The sequence below is a fragment of the Acinonyx jubatus genome, chromosome A1 (genome assembly GCF_027475565.1).
Source record: "Acinonyx jubatus isolate Ajub_Pintada_27869175 chromosome A1, VMU_Ajub_asm_v1.0, whole genome shotgun sequence".
Classification (NCBI taxonomy): Eukaryota; Metazoa; Chordata; class Mammalia; order Carnivora; family Felidae; genus Acinonyx; species Acinonyx jubatus.
In genome coordinates this window covers 161,579,727-161,597,096 of record NC_069380.1, presented here as the reverse complement: position 1 = coordinate 161,597,096, position 17,370 = coordinate 161,579,727, and the positions used below count along the sequence as shown (strand labels likewise).

The 17,370-nt window shown below is 33.9% G+C and overlaps 1 protein-coding gene across 32 annotated transcripts in view; it reads right to left on the bottom strand.

The window, feature by feature from the left end:
• Positions 1 to 2,015: 2,015 nt before the first annotated feature.
• The window catches only part of PPIP5K2 (diphosphoinositol pentakisphosphate kinase 2), a 71,372-nt gene continuing 56,017 nt past the window's right edge, over positions 2,016 to 17,370 (bottom strand). For 22 of the 32 annotated variants that reach the window (XM_053225229.1, XM_053225238.1, XM_053225255.1 and 19 more), the window contains 3 exons: positions 14,131 to 14,271; positions 10,260 to 10,385; positions 2,016 to 3,746 (listed from right to left, as the gene is read on the bottom strand). In XM_053225229.1, the coding sequence (XP_053081204.1) occupies positions 3,634 to 3,746; positions 10,260 to 10,385; positions 14,131 to 14,271 (380 nt within the window). In that variant the 3' untranslated portion in view covers positions 2,016 to 3,633. Of the gene's footprint in view, positions 3,747 to 10,259; positions 10,386 to 14,130; positions 14,272 to 15,888; positions 16,017 to 16,280; positions 16,910 to 17,370 lie in introns of those variants that run through there. The other 10 variants (XM_053225212.1, XM_053225231.1, XM_053225273.1 and 7 more) reach the window with 3 other exon arrangements.

Sequence of the window (17,370 nt, the reverse complement as noted above, 5' to 3'; positions counted from 1 at the left end):
AAAGATAAAAAAAAAAAAAAAAACCTAAAAAAGCAATAAAAACAGAAAGCATTAATCTAAAAGCAGAAATATATTACATATAAAAACACTACACTAATATATGAAATAGGAGGAATCCTAAAAGTGAATCACAAAGCAAACCACACTATTTTAAAATACCTAAACACAGTGACACAAACATAAACAAATTCAGGGATAGATAAAGGTGTATCAAGCAAATGTACTTTAAAATAAAACGTCATAATCTTAATATCTGACATTTTAAACTATAAGGCAAAGGCATCCAATGAAATAACAACAAAAGATATTGTTATAATGATAAATGTAAAACCCACATTGTAAATCTAGCAGTCATGAATTCATATGCAACAGAAGACATAAAAATATAGAAAGAAATAAAAAAAAAAACACAGGTAATAAAAGGAGAAAATCCTTATATGGAAAGTTTCCTTTACCTCTTTCAAGTCATGACTAAGCACATGGGCCAAAGGAAAAGGTTATAGAAAACCTAAGTGACATATTTGAGATATAATTTATATATGTTATAAAATAATAGATTTTATAAAGTTTTCCATTCTCTGAAAATACAGAGTAGACCCTTCAACAAAAACTGACCCATATAAAGAAAACCTTACACGGCAATAGTTTGGTACCTATGAATGATTCTGTGCAAAGGGAGAGCTATTTCTACTTGAATTCCTTATATCAAGTGACCCCTTCAGAAGGATAAAAATTGTCCCCATGGGCAAGAATGCTGCTGTTGATGACAGCTCTGGGTACAGCTCAAGAGAATTAGAGAGGGTCTAAACTCACAGAGTTTACTAAGAATCCCAACATTACTAAGAATAATATAGGCAGTCTACTCTGCCCAGATAAACCAAGGATAAAATGAGGTCATATTAATGAATACTATATGTAAAGCAAACTTTGATAAGCACACAAGGAAATACTGTGGACTTTCCATTAAAGTATGCACACAAACCAAGTAAAAGCAAAATCTTAGCATGAAAAAAATTTAGCATGAAACTAGGTAATAGTGGACATGCACATTAGAGTCAGCAAAACCGGGAGGAAACTCTGGGTAATAATACTGTTCAAAAGAGGCTTTTCTCTTGTCTTAAGAATTGTAATTAGATCTTTATTGAAGAGCGATACATTTAGCTTTTCTCTTTTAATTGCTGTCTATTGCCCTTTTGTTCCATGTATATGCAAGCAAGCACACTGTCACATGTTCTCTGTCCCTTTACTGTTTCTCCTCTGCCTCCATTTCCTGCTCAAAGGAAACCTGAGATAAGCTGTTCAGCACATTTTGCTGTTTAATCCAATGTTGGTACAACACCTCAAATGTATTTCCTGGGGTTTAGAATGGACTTAGGAGAATCCTATAGAACCAGGGCAGCAAAATCTGCCAGCATTGCTTCAAGGGGAAAGTGAGGTCTGCGTTCAGATGCGGGATTAAGGAAAGAAAGATGGAATAATGCACCATGAAGACTAACATCCTAGAATGGCTGGACAGCTCCTCAGGATGGGCTTTCTCATCTCTGCTGCTTGGAGGACTGGGCTGCAAGAAACAGTATCTTGCAGTATTTAAAACAAACAAACAAACAAACAAACCCATACAGGGATAGAATCATGGGAGAAACGGATGGTTCAGTCAAACCTGCACTAAAGAGTGATAACTGTAATTTCTTGTTCTGATATATAAGACTTCTGTTGTCTTAGAAAATGATTCAAAGATTCTTTCAAATCAGTTTATCTAATCAGTCTACACAAAAATATTACAGAGTTTAGTGACTACGGTGAAATCATAGTTCATGTATAACAATGGTAAAAATAAGCTATGCTGAATTTCTGTAGCTAATTTCTAGGAAATAGATATGGCCAACAGTAAGTTTTATTTCATATCTGAGATTAGCATCGTTTAATACTCAAATAGTTTTCTTATTTCTACTTTGAAAGCTAAAAGTAAAGAGATAAAGACTAGAAATCAAAAATAAGTTGCCACTTAATTGACTCTCTGATTCTGGAAATAAAATATTTTAATTAAGTTCCACTTAAAAAATAAAAGTAGCTTCTTACTCCCACACTGAGCACATTAACATTTTCACATACAGAAAGTTTAGGTACATTCAACTGTTTACAAGACATGTCTCCATATAATACAAGTACATTCACGTGAAGTATATGAACTTATATAATTGTATATATTTGTGACTTTTGCATCTGGTACCTTTTAAAACTAACACTTAATATGTTTATTTTCTAAATGTCAATTCATAGGTGATGATTTAAAGTTAGGAGAGCCTCCTGAAGAGTTTTAATAGTTGTGTTCGTATGAGAATTCAATAATATCCTAAATACAAGCTTCAAAGTAAAGCTTTAGCAACTTAAGTTACCTGACTGGCAATGCATGGAATTCTTACCAGGTTGTATTGTTTGGTTTACAGTTTAAGTCATTCAAGTGGCTTATAATTATTTGTGCACTAGGGGATAAAAAAGCACCAATACAATAAATATTTTTTCACATCACAAATGAAATCACAAAACAATGATCTCAATTTCCTTTCAAAATCTAATAGTTTGAAAAGAGCATTTATATCCAATGTTCAATCTTTAAGCTTTCTTAGTGAGATTAACTGATACACTAGAGATAAGAATGGAAATGCTAAAAAGAGGTGTTATGCATAATATCTCCTAACTACAGAATTGAGACATTCTCCTCACACTGCTGATATCCATTTTTGAACTGGTTTCCTTAGATCTAAAAAGAACTCTGAAAATAAGTGTAACATTTATAAACTTATCAACTATGTCTCTTAAAAAGAAATTCTAAAGATGTCTTTCTTCCCGATACATAAAGCAGTATTTTCCTGATGAGCAAAAGCACCCTATGATAAGGAAATATATAAAGCAAGTATTTTCTACAAATTAATATAGAAATTTATGCACATAAAGGTGTAGTCACCCCAGCTGTATATGTAATATTTTAAATAATACACAATAAAAAAAAAAACCTCAAAGCACATATTGGAAAAATAACCCATATGCTAGTACTCCAGTTATTAAATATTGCAGCATATATGTAATTCTAACAATTGGAGGAAAAAAGTTTCTAACCCAAATGGTCAGTGAAATCTCTTTGGAAATATACTTTAAAAATCTATAATATGTAATCCTGGCTGTCAAATTCCAACTCAAGCTATAGGTTTTTATAGCTGACATACAATCCCGTGAAAATGAAAGTATGTATAGAGGTCACCTCACAGATTCTTGAGTAAACAGCATTACTGGTGAGACACTGGGACAGGCTAGCTGAGGTCTCCTGTCGTTTTCTTTACAGAGGGCACATAGCAAACATAATATTAAGAATGACAGACCTTCATCACCGTAAGTTTTGCTAAAATGTTAATAAACATTGTTTTAAACATTTCAAGATCATGAGAAAAGGTCCTTACCTGAATATATACAAAGAATTCTCTAGATTTAACATATTTTAAAATGAATACAGAGGTGTATAAGGAGAAACATCAATTACTTGCTTTGACAGTTTTCAGTCAAGGTTTATTACGTGTCTTTTTCTATCGAACAATGTGATTTTTATAAATATATGGAGCTCCAGCTTCCGCTAAGATTTCATTTCTTTTTCCCAGTGGTTTTTTTGTGTTCATGCATTTCTGTTTTGCTAGCTATAGTCTTTTTTCGAGATGAGGTATTAGGAACAACGGCATTAGAAGGTCCGCTGGTAGCTATACAAAAAAAGAAAAATTGTTTAGATTTTCACAAGCAATTCACGTTCAAATACTACTGCTAAGTGACAAATAATTAACTTTATAACTGTGATGTAAGTGAAACATTGTAAACATTCAATAGAGCATTTTTAACCTTTTAACTTTTTAGAATTCAACATCAATACAGGAAAGTAATGCCAATGGGGTGTGTTCCAAATTTGTCTTTTCACTCTACATTCTTCCTGGAAAACTAATTTATTCCATCATTTTTAACTACCATCTATCTATTGTGCTAACGATATTCAAATGTATACTTTTGGTCCAGGTCTTTTCCCTTAATTCAAGATCTGTTTATCTGTTCATCCTATTAGAAAACTATAGAAAACTATATATATTAGAAACTATATATTTCTATATAGTTTCTATAAATATATATTAGAAAACTATATATATTAGAAAACTATATACAACTATAGAAAACTATATATATAACTGACAGTAAACATAAACTTAATATGCTTAATACTGAACTTGTCATTTCCCCTTAAATCTATTTTCTCCTCTTTTATATTACCACTACTTAAAAAGTTCAAATGTTAGAAAACTATAAACAGTCTCGACTTAGAACTCATCCTTCTACATCCAAACCAACATTAAGCCCTTATGAGTTATCAAAAAGTTATTCTAAGATAGATGACACTTCTGGTATGGATGGGCAAGCTCCTATCAGACTAATTCTCCTGCAGGTTAACAAGTATAAACTCTGGATAAAATATGAAAAACAACTACTTGAAGACACTGAAGAGTAAACAAAAGCAGGTGTATACTGGAAAAAAAATCAACACTTGGAGGAAGGAAACTCATGTTGAGTCCCCCCCACCCCCATTTTTTTGAAAGCTGTAGGCCTAAGGAGAGTATCTGGTCTGAACATGTGCAATGACTACAACTAAACATAAAACTCATTCTTACTAGCATGAAGAACCAGAAGATAAGTACTGGAGCAACCATAGCTGCTGGAAAATCAGGTGGGAGATCCCAGAAAGGGAGAGTCTCCAGTTCTTTGTATAAAACATGATCACATTTATGGCATGGGGAGGGTAGGCTCCAAGAGTGCAGCTAAGGCCAAAAGAAAAGATGTGAAAGATGAGCTGCTGACTGCTTCAAGGAACACAGTTTTGCAACATGAGTTTGCCCAAGGTTAACTCTTTGCTTGAAAAAAACCCAAACAACTCAATACTCTTCGGAAAAGCCTAACAAAAATAACAGTCTGGAGTTTATACAACATCTCATTCATAACGTCTAGGATGCAATCCAAAAGTACTCAATGTATGAAACAAAACAGGAAAACATCTTTCTTCTTGGGAATGGATAAATTGGTAGAGACTATTTCTGAGGTCAGCTAGATTAGTACACAAGAATGTTAAAGCAAGTACTTTAACTTACTCAAGAACAAAGGAAAATATGCTTATGATAAATAAAATTTTGGAGATCTCTGAAGAATCAAAAAAGAGTATCTAAAACTAAGGAATAAATATCTGAAAAAAAAACCCACCAGATAGCTTAACAGCAGAATGGAGATGATAGGTAAAAGTGAACATCAACCCAGATTATAAAAAAAAAAAAAAAAAAAAAATTTCTAAGCATGCTTGCCATAGTCAAATTGCTGAGAATCAAAGATAAAGAAAAAATATTGAAAGCAGGCAGAAAAAAATAATTCAACCCACTGCACACATTGGGACAATTCAAATTACCAAAGACTTCTCATCAGAAACAATGGGAACCCTAAACAGGACACAACACCTTTAAAACACTGAAAGAAAAAACTTTCTTCCTCAAATTGTCAATCAAGACTTTTTCAAATACAGTAAGAGATCTGCAGTATAAAAATGCTAAAGAGATTCAGGTAGAAGGCAAATAAAACCAGATGGAAACAAAGATTTAGAAAAAGGAATGAAGACTGATGGCTAATGTGTGGATAAATAAAATACTTTTTTCTCTTCTAAGTGTCATTAAAATACATGACTGTGTAAAGCAAATATTCTAACATTGTATTGTAGCCTTTATAATATATGTGGAAGTAACATACATGGATAACTATGTGTCAAGGATGGGTGGAGAGGAAGGTAAATGAATCTACAGAGTTGCAAGGTTCCTACATTTTACTCTGAGTAGTATAAAATTATCTCTAAGTAGATCATGAAAAGTTAGGTGTATTTATAGCCACTAATTAAAGAATGATGCAAAAAGGTAAAGGTACAAAGTCAGTAGATAAGTTAAAATAAAACTCTAAAAAATATTTTTTAAAAATTTTTTTTTTCAACGTTTATTTATTTGTGGGACAGAGAGAGACAGAGCATGAACGGGGGAGGGGCAGAGAGAGAGGGAGACACAGAATCAGAAACAGGCTCCAGGCTCTGAGCCATCAGCTCAGAGCCTGACGCGGGGCTCGAACTCACGGACCACGAGATCGTGACCTGGCTGAAGTCGGACGCTTAACCGACTGCGCCACCCAGGCGCCCCTCAAACTCTAAAAAATATTGAATACAAAACAAGGCAGAAAAGAATAAAAGAATAACAATCAGAATGTATAAACCAAAAATATAATAACATAGTAGATCTAACCCAACCATATCAATAATTACAATGTTAATGAACCAGAAACATTGCAACTATAAGGCAGATATTGTTAGAATGGGTTTTTAAATTTTTAAAAAATATTTATATTCTTTGGGAGAGACAGAGAGAGAGAGCACATGTGGGGGAGGGGGAGAGAGAGAGAGAGACAGACAGACAGACAGAATCCGAAGCAGGCTCCAGGCTCTAAGCTGTCAGCACAGAGCCTGATGTGGGAGTCAAACCCATGAACTGAGAGATCATGACCTAAGCCAAACTTGGATGCTTAACTGAATGAGCAACCCAGGTGTCCCTAGAATGGGTTTTTAAAGAAGCCAAATATACACTGCCTACAAAAAAAAAAAAAAAAAAAAAAAAAATCCCTTACATATGAAGACCACAGGTTGTCTGGAAAAATAATCCATCATGCATACAGTAAGCATAAGAAATGTGAGGTAGCAAAATTCACATCAGATAAACTTTAAGACAAAGCATTACTAGGAATCAGAGGGAAATTTCATGATGATAAGTGAGTCCATACATTAGGAAGGCATACCAAATACGTATGTATGTAATCACAAAGCTTCAAAGCACAGAATGAAAACTGATTGAATTAAAGGAAGAAAAAGACAATCGTACAGCTGTGAGTGGAAATTGCTCTCTAAGCAATTGATAGCACATTCAGAACCTCTCCTCCCATCCACATGTCCCCACCCCTCAAAATAGGAAAAACACATAAGATATGAAAAAGATTATCAGCAATTCTGAGCTAATGGATACTGAGAGAACATTACATCAATGAACTATGGAATAAAAATTCTTTTTTAGTGCTCTTGCTGCATTTAAGATGTACCAAGTCCAAATGTTAAGCCATAAAATATCTCACATTTAAAATACTAAGACTGTACAGTATATGTTTTGTAATTGCAACGGTATGAAGGAATTGGTAACAAGACATCCAAACTCCAACCCCCAAATATTTGGAAAGTAACCAATATGTGTCTAAATACTCCATGACTCAAGGAATAAATCACAAATTATAAAGTATTTTTAACTGAATGAGAATGAGAATTAAATGTAACTTTTGTGAGATGTAGCTAAAGAAGTACTCAGAGGGAAACTTAAAGCCTTAAATGTTTATATAACAGGAGAAGAAATGTCTAATAAAAAGTGATTTAAGAAACTAGAAAGAGAATAAAGGTCAACCCAAAGTAAGTAGGAGGATGGAAATATTAAAAGAGAGAAATCAGTGAACTATAAAACAAACAGCTAAAATCTGGTTCTTTGAAAACACCAACAGAATGGATAAATCTCTAGTGGGAATAATGAAAAAAAAATCAAAACACAAATTATCAGTATCATAGTGCAGTGGGGCGCCTAGGTGGCTCAGTCAGTGAAGTGCCTGACTTCGGCTCAGGTCATGATCTCATGGTTCGTAAGTTTGAGTCCCACCTTGGGCTCTGTGTTCCAGAGCCTGAAGCCTGGAACCTGCTTCAGATTTTGTGTCTCCCTCTCTCTCTGCCCCTCCCCTGCTCTCTCTCAAAAATAAAAATAAATATTAAAAAATATTGAAAATAAATTAAAAAAGGATAATGAAGTAACAAGAAAATTGACAACTTAGATAAAATGAACAAATTCCTTGAAAAACCAAGTTACCAAAGCCATGACTAAAATGTAACAGAAAATTAATTCTATCAAAATTTAAGTAAGAAATACCTCTCTTATAAAAACCTTCATTCAGAAAATAGAAGTGGAAGAAATACTTCCAAATCATTTTGAGGCCAGCATCATCAGCCTGATACCAACATTTAAAAGACATCACAAAAACAAAACCCAACATGAAAACAAAAACAACAACAAAAACAAAAAATAACTACAGACGAATCATTATCTTTTAAAAATGCAGGTGTCAAAATCCTCAAGGTCAAACTGAATCCAGCAACATATATATAAATTATTCATCATGACCAAGTGGGGTCCATTCCAGGAATGCAAGATTGGCTTTTATTGGCTTATGTTATATTGAAAAAGTCAAAATAACACCATTTCATCTTTATTATTTAAAAAGGCATATGAAATAATACATTTATTATGTGTCTAATATATAGAGAAAAACAATGGACCATGATTCAAAGAGCATTCAAATCTTAGGCCTACGACTGTAAAGTGAACAGGGATTAGTCACAACCTCTGCAATTTTTTCATCCGTAATGGCATAAGAATGGTATTGATCTCTGAAGGCCATGTTTAGAAATGTATGAACAAAAAAAGTGTTTTGTAGCATAAAAAACTACACAAATGTTAGCTTTGAGTTGTATATGGAATACACTGTAATTTATATTTAAGATACTTTTTCAGTTGTCTGTACCCGCATATATTGATTATTTAGAAGGTGCAAACTTTATATTTAAGATATTGCCTTTAATGTATAAGGCTGGATAACCTGACAGAACTATAATCAGGGATAAATGATCAAGTCAGTGGTACAGAGTGTTGTAAGAGTTCTTGTTTTGGTAATCATATAAATACATCACCAGTGGAGGGGGCTGGGTTGGGAGTAGGAAGTAAAAGGATAACATTTTAGAAGAAAAATGACCTGAGTATCACAAGGATTTATTTGGGAGGAAGTGAAGAGTTTGGCAACAGTGTAACAACAGCAACTAACATTTAGTGAGTGTTTACTATGTATGTCAAGTACTTTACATAGGTTATTGCATTCATTTCTGACAACCTTTAAAAGAGTACTATTACCCCGATTTTATGAAACTGAGGATCGGAGAGGTTAGTAAATTACCCAAAGTCATAAAGCTAATAAGTAGTAGTGTTGAGATTTTAATCTAGGTCCCTCTGACTCCCAAGCCTAAACTATTAACCAAAAGAATTTGTGAGAGCACTAAAATGAGAAAAAGAATGAAGAAATTTCCAGTGAGGATACAGTCAAACCTTGGAGCTATAAAGAAGTCTCTCAAGAAAAAAAAGTATAGGGTAAGAAAAAGTGAACAGGTGGATGACCCTGTCTGGCATAGCAAAGTAGGAAGAACAACTGTCAGATAAGACTAGAAGAATCGGGTAAAGGGAAGTAACAGCAAGGCAGAGTACACTGTGGAAGTCAGAGTAAGAGAGGATTTCAGCAAGGATCAACCACACAGTCAAATATGCCAAAAAATAAGAACAAAAAAAAAGTTGGGGTGTCTGGCTGGCTGAGGCAGTAGAGCATGCAACTATTGATGTTGGGGTTGTGAGCTCAAGTCCCACATTGGGTGCAGGGATTAGTTAAAAAATAAAATCTTAAAAAAAAAATAGAAAAAAAGCTGATAAAAGATAGTTGAATTTGGTACTCATGTCATTAGACTGCGCATGGAGAATTAAAACACTGTAAAGAAAGAGACAAAAATAGGGGGCGTGTGGGTGGCTCAGTTGGTTAAGCGTCCAACTTCAGCCCAGGTCACGACTTCATGGTTCATGAGTTTGAGCCCTGCGTCAGGGTCTATGCTGACAGCTTGGAGCCTGGAGCCTGCTTTGGATTCTGTGTCTCCCCCTCTCTCTGTCCCTCGCATGTTCATGCTCTGTCTGTCTCTGTCTCTCAATACTAATAAATAAATGTTTTAAAAAATTAAAAAAAAAATCTTTCATATAAAATGACTAAAGTAAAGCCTAGACTCAAAAGAAAAGCAATAGGAGACAGTTCATAAGTTAGTTTGGAGAACAGTATGAGTATGAAATATATTTTATTAACAGATACAGTGGCAGGGGAGACAACAGAGGAAAAAATACAAATACATCGACAGACTACAGTAACAGTTTTTAACTCTAGGAAGTATAATGATCCTTCTTAAAAACAGATTTTAAACTCAAAAGGCAAGCTATTACTACTCCTCTAATTGCGCTACAGAATCCACAAATTCACACACTGCTAACCTGGCTTGCTGCTTGCTTTCGTATTCTTTAAGGTAGCTGGTGGTGTTGGGAGGATTTTTGCAGGTGTATACGTATTTAAAGATATTTTTCTTCTCATTACTGGACTGGAACGTGAAGCTGAAGAGGCTGAAAAGAAAAAAACAAAACAAAACAAAACAGATATGGCAGTTCAGTAATTTCCTACCAAGTCCTTACATTTAGAAATTTCTAATGACATATTTAGTGGACTTAGGACTATACATTACAGGAGAAAATAGACAATGCAAGGTTTACAAAGTAAATTCGGCTACATCATCTTTCCTATAAAAAGTTCTCTCATGCTCTTAGCCCAATAGATGTTCTGTTTATACTGCAAATAATAAGCATTTAACAGTATTTACTAATGGCGTGCCAAGAATAGAGCAATGGACTTAATTTTATTGTCCTGATAGAAACTCAGATTCTTAAGGGATGGCAGAGAGCTAATGGCATAATTTTACTGCCTAGTTAAAAAAAAAAAAACCAACAAACAAAAAAAACTCCCAAATTGTTTTTCTCTTAAAAATATGAAGTAGAGATTCAGGGACAGTTACTTTATAAACACTATGGTCTATTAATCTATTATATTTATAAGTAATAAATCAGACTGTCTCCCTATATTACCTAGTGAGATTTATCTTAATGCAAGGAATTTTAAAGATTTTTTTTCTCTTTCTAATCAAGGTGCAGTGGGTGAGAGGCATGAAAAGGCAAAGTATGGTAATTCTGAAGTATGAAGTCCTCTGGGGAAGGAGAGCCTCTGGCATGAGCTTCCAGGTTCTTAACTGAAGAGAGGTGAGGAGTTAACAAAACACCAACTCGCCTGCTTTTGCAATTTTTGGAGGACCTGATAGCAATAAACAGCATGTCTCTGAAAAACAAATACGTGAGCCAGTCACAGCAAATGTGTTTCATGTGGCTGACCCGTATCTACACTGAATGAATACAAATCCCATTGGCAGAAGCTCCAAGTAGTCACTAACGATATAACATACAAGTGATGACAAAAATCCCGAAAGCATCATGTAAAGCACTACACCACTACTAAGCTCTTTCCTGCTTACATGTTTGATCCTGTCTCGTTAACTTCCATCTCTAACTTATCCAGTTAGTATTTCCACACCTTTCCCCCCATCTGATACTGTTAGTGTTCCACTGTAAGCTAACTTCTAGTTGCCACAAAATTGATTTAATTTTGTTTGAAGTGAGGAAAAAGCCTTTCTGAATGACAGAGGATTAACAATATCGTCTTCATTATAAATAGCGCAAAATCAATATAGTCTACATCATAATGCTAATTCCTTGACAATTCAGGGAATTAAGTATAAAATAATATAAATATACTGTGATTACTAAATATTAATTCTGCAGTTACAGTATAAAATAGAGGATTCAGAGGCTTCTATTACAGCTGGCACCTATTTTCTTTTCTTTTTTTAATATGAAATTTATTGTTAAATTGGTTTCCACACCACACCCAGTGCTCATCCCAACAGGTGCCCTCCTCAATGCCCATTACCCACTTTCCCCTCCCTGCCACCCCCCATCAAACCTCACTTAATTCTGCAGCTACAGTATAAAACAGAGGATTCAGAGGCTTCTATTATAGCTGGCACCTATTTTCTTTACTACTCAAGAAGAACTAAAAAACCATACACTCAGAAGACATGAGTTTTTTAGTATTGCTTGACCACTAACCACTTGATTTCCTCAATGGTGTCTAAGTTTTTTTTTTCTTTAAAGAATAATTTTTTTCTCAAATGAAATCTTAAATAAAATAGATGAAAACATATACTCTAGTTGAAGCAGCCATGCACGACCTAAGGCCTAACCATTCAGCATCATCTTCCTAATGGAATTTCCAAAAGCTCTTGGGAATACAGTCTGAAGACCAATGAACTAGCTTGATTTTAAGGTTTATTCAACTCTATGAATTGCATTAACTGTATTTACGTTACCTAGTTTCCTTAGTAAGTAATGGCATGAAATTTTAAGAGAACTAGAGAATATGGGGTACAACTTATATCCATGATATAGAGAAGAGCTAATCTGAACTGGAAAAGGAATTTAATATCCTTCATTAATACACCTCAATAATATACTCTGATTAATTGAATTCACTAACCACAGAAATAAAGCCATCATAATAAAACAGCACCACAGAATATACCTTCAGAGATTTTCTTTCTGTAAATGTTCTACCACAATTCTCTTTCCAAAACAGATGTCATTACTGCTGTTACCTATAAGTCACTCACTGAAAATCTTCTAAATTCTAAATAACATTGATATCTATCCTAAGTTCTTTTTTACTAATTAGAACTTTTCTTTCATCTTTATTTTAAGATTATAAATCCTTGCCCCAGTGAAGCTGTGAAACATCAAATATAAAGGGGTAAATGGCAAATGAGAATTAATTCAGGTTCTCCACTGCATTCTGAGGAAAAGCATTTTCCATTCTATCAGCTAACAGGGAAAAGAAGATAAACATACTTCATTTTCCTAACTTTGACCTCACACAGCTTAAAGAAGTTATTTCATTTGGAGTATTATCAATTCTCAGAGTCAGACACATTCACAGGAAAACTTTGAAATTAAATCCTACTTCCTAAAACCATTCCTAAAGTGAAATATTTTAGAACATAAACCCAAGTATCTCTCCATTGCCATCAATGATTGAAACCTGACCTCTACTACTAGACGTGGAAGAAAAGGGAAGCCCACTATACTGGAGAAATGCAAGGGGTGCCATTTAGACAGAATACAATGTGACGAGAACGCTCTAGAATAATACAATGTGAAAGCCAGAAAAGGGACGAGAACAGCAATACACGAAAGTGGCTTTCATTCCAAGACCTCTGGTTTCATTCTTCAGAGAAACACATTGATAGTATGCTCCTTACAAAAAGAAGAAAGGTATACACTCAATGTTTGTGACTTTACAAAAAAATAGGACTAGCCCTAGCAAGATTCTTAACTAAGCAGAGCATGCTCTCCCAAACTGGATGCTTCCTAAACTGGAAATTCTCACAGGCTGAAGGATCCTATAGAGCTGAGGATCATAGTAGTCAGCTGACTTCTCATACCCAAAAAAGGTACCCCTAAAGGTTTCCCAGAATGATGTCCCTCAGAATAGTGCTACATGGTGTCTAAATGTGTCACCAAAAATGTGTCTTCGCAAAAAATAAGTTTTAGAAAATCTAAGTATACAGTTTTCCTACATTAATGTAACTCTGTCTCTCCAAAGGGAGGCGGGATATAATACACAGTTTCCAAAATTTACTGAGTCATGAATCCCTTTTCTTCACACACATGCATTAACTTTTGCAGAATATTTTCTGAAGAACATAATTTGAAAACCTGTTGTCCTAATTTGCTCTCTTTAGTCAAGAGCTCCTTCTGAATCATTGTGAATATGTACCAGAGGTGGTGAGGCATGGAATGGTATTTGTGCATGTGTGGGTTAATGACAAATGGTATTTTGTAGTTTTTAAAAAAACTACAATAAAAGTTTATTGTAAAATCACACACAGTAAGAAAATGAAAAAAAGGCCATCAGTCTATATTGTTGACTTCTATTGCTGGGTCTTAGATTTTTTTTTTTTTCCCTTTTTTGGGAGGAAAGTTTTTTGGGAGTTATAAAGAAAAGTGGTGCATTCCACATCAATAACACCAAAGAATTTCAAATAATGTTCCTTTATACCCCCTTCTCTCCTAAAATTTTATTCACTATCACTACTTGAGTTTGTTGTAATAATTCTTCTTATAGTCTGATAATATCACTGCCACAAAATAATGAAACTAACAACAACAACAACAACAACAACAACAACAATAATAATTATTTTCCTACAAATTTCAGGGGTCTTCCGTGGAACTTCACTTGATGGAGAAGCAATGGAAGCAAGAAATTCATCCACCTGCTTTAAAGACAGGGCATTGTGAAGAGTTTCTAGAGGACAAATAGATGGCACCATGGAATACAATTCAAAGCCTGAAAAAAAGAAATGAAAAAAAATTTGGATATTTAAAAAATAACTAAGAAGGAAGAAGACCATTGCTTAGAACTGTACAGGTTAGGTCTTTCCAATCTATCACATGCAATCACATGAGATCTCTGAAGTCATGACACCAGATGCTATGCAATATGGGACTGGAACAAGATGTGACAAAGATTTCATTTTAAATGTATTCACATAGTACCGCATGCACACAATTTCATTCTACACTTTAGTAAAATCTAAGAATGATATTTAAAGAAAAAAAAACTGGGGGGGGGGGAGAAAAATTACATTAAGTTTGTACTTTATAAAATCAGGTCTATTTGACAGGTGAGTAAGTTGATGCCATGATGTGTCTCTGATGCTAGGATGTTAAAATTAACTTCTTGTTGAAAAATGATTACATTGTAGTTACTTGAGGAGTGATTTTAAGTAACTTTTCTAGTAATACCAAGGCCAACAAAACTCTCTAGTGTGACCTGGAAAACCACACTCATTCATTTATGCTGAAAATCAAATTCCAAAACACATTTTACCTACCTTTATTGAAATAACTCAAATATTCTATTGTTGGAAATTGCTAGCTGAGTACTGTTAGGCCAAGTAAAAAGCAATACAAAATACAGACATGTTTGCATTCAACAATGGCACAGAAATAGAAAAATTTCATGAAACAAATCATGCACATATATATTAATACCATCAGTGAAACAAAACTGCTTACAATATACACTTTTTTAAAAAACAAGATATAGGTTATTCGCTTTTTATAAAAATTGCCTGTTGATTTAAATTTTATTCAACTGAATGGCTTTTAAAATTGCTCTCATAAACAATTATAGTAGTAAGTCTTCCTGCACCTCTTCTTTCTAACATTCAAACTAATTTCCCTCCAAAGGAAATACTTTTAATACTTAGATTAAGATTTTATATAAAGGCTAACGTTATTAAATAAAAAGTAAAAATTAATTAAACTCAAACAGACTACAAAATTCTCTCCTTCAATAGGCATGTGCTCATTTTAACACTGACTGATATTTACTTAATTTCAGGAGGAAACAGTGACCCAAGAACTGACTAATTCTTGGCTGGAATAGAGAAACTGGTTAAAAGAGAATCTAATCTTTCTATGAAAATAACCAAAGGATTTACAAAATTGGTATGTTTGATTTTCAGGTGCAAACCAAAGCATGACGGAATGTTACATATGCTTAAAGAACAAAACAAAACAGAAACTATACCATAACAGCAGCTAAAGCACCTAAATAAAGCACTAAAAGAATTGGGCTTGCACAAGTAATACATTTTTTTAAAGTATAAGACTCATGCAAATAAGCGCAAACCCTTTCTTTGCATTACACAAAACTTAGCAATGTTATGTTTTTTATCCTTTCATCAGAATGTTGCTAAGTATTCTGTAACAGCTATTTCCTTGCATTTGCCTGTTAGATTTTATAACAGGCAAATAATAATATAATCAGGTTCCTCAGGACTGCATTTTTCTCCCCATTTATCTTTAGTAAACTTTGTATTTAATGCACAATGAAAGGGTTAGCGCAGCAATTTAAAAGGCCACCCTGCTGTCATGTTTAGAAGCTATAAAAACATACCACTGGAGCCTAGACATTCCACAGAGGAAACGGACCAGCACCTATAGAGGTGTAGGTGTTCTGCACAGAGGCCCAGAAAATAAGGTAAAGCACTGTCAGAAGATACTTGTTTCACCATGTTCCTTGAACTAAAGATGAAGGGAGGGGGTAAGTCCATGATATGTATTAAGATGGAAATAACATGAAAGTTAGGGGGAAATAAAAAGTGAAAGAGTCAAATGACAATTCATAGGACAGATAAGACAACACAGTATAAAAAAGAAAAAAAATCTTGAAAACCCCAAAGAAACATTTCTAGAATTGAAAGAAATGCATTTTAAATGCATTAAGTCACATGTGTGGAAAATCCACATTTTTAAAAAAGCTTTAGCCAAAGGAATATAAAGTTACTCTATTTTCTGTTAAACTTTTTTTTTTTTTTTTTTTTTTTTAAAGCTTCAGTAAACACAGATTTCTCCTATGTAAAACTTTCCATACTGGCTGTAAATACATAAGCATTATGCACAAAAACTATAGTCAGTCTTAAACCTGCAATGTCTCTTCTTAGAATTTTGTGACTTGTTTTTCTTGTGACTTTGGTTTTTCTTCTAAGAAGTTCTTTAGAAGCTGCAGCTGTAGCAAATAAGGATCTTTTTCTTCAGAAAGTAGCATTTAAAGAGCTACAAAGGAGGAAAAGCACATAAGCTTTAAGGGTAAATTTTCTTGTTGAGGATGAGATCTTCTTACTCCACCTCCAGAAGTATTTAGTGCACTTCTATAGGATCCAGAAGGGGGAGAATGGCTATAAACTTGTGTTTAATCCTTCAGTTTCATCTAAGTTTTTGAAAGACTTGACTTGAATTTCTGAAAGGTGTATTTGCAGTTAAAAGGAAAAAAAAATTCCAGGGGATAAAAGTACCTTCATTCCGAATAAAAGCAAAAACGGGTATGTTTTCTTTTAAATTCTTCTATCCTCAATTATTTACAAGTGGTCAGTAAATATTCCCTCTTGACCCAGAAGAACAAGCTCTGTGTAAGAAAGCTGTAATAATGCAACAATTCAGTTTATAAACAATGGCCACAAAAACACTTTACTGTTCAGCCTCAGAAATTGAATTTAACTGAATGGGCTTTCTAGATTTTTAGCTTAGTGTTCTTCCTATCAGAAGTTCTCCAAATTTTAACGAAAAGCAGTGGTACCAAAAAGAATTGGTTGCTTGACAACAGCAAACCATATGGCCACATGAGGATAAAGTAAATACTGGATAAAATTTTCAGAGGTCTCCAGACCAGGTTGAGTTTGCTTAAGACAAAGAGCCACTGATAAATGTTACACAGTGAAATCTGCATCTCCTAGTTCCCAAGAACTTTTCAAAGACATCATCTGGCTGTTTGACAAGCGTGGCTCAGTATTTTTTATCAAGTAGCTCAATAAAATAACTATGTGATCAGAAAAGAATTCAGGAAGAAAAAAAAACATTAAAATATTTAAGACTTAAAAAG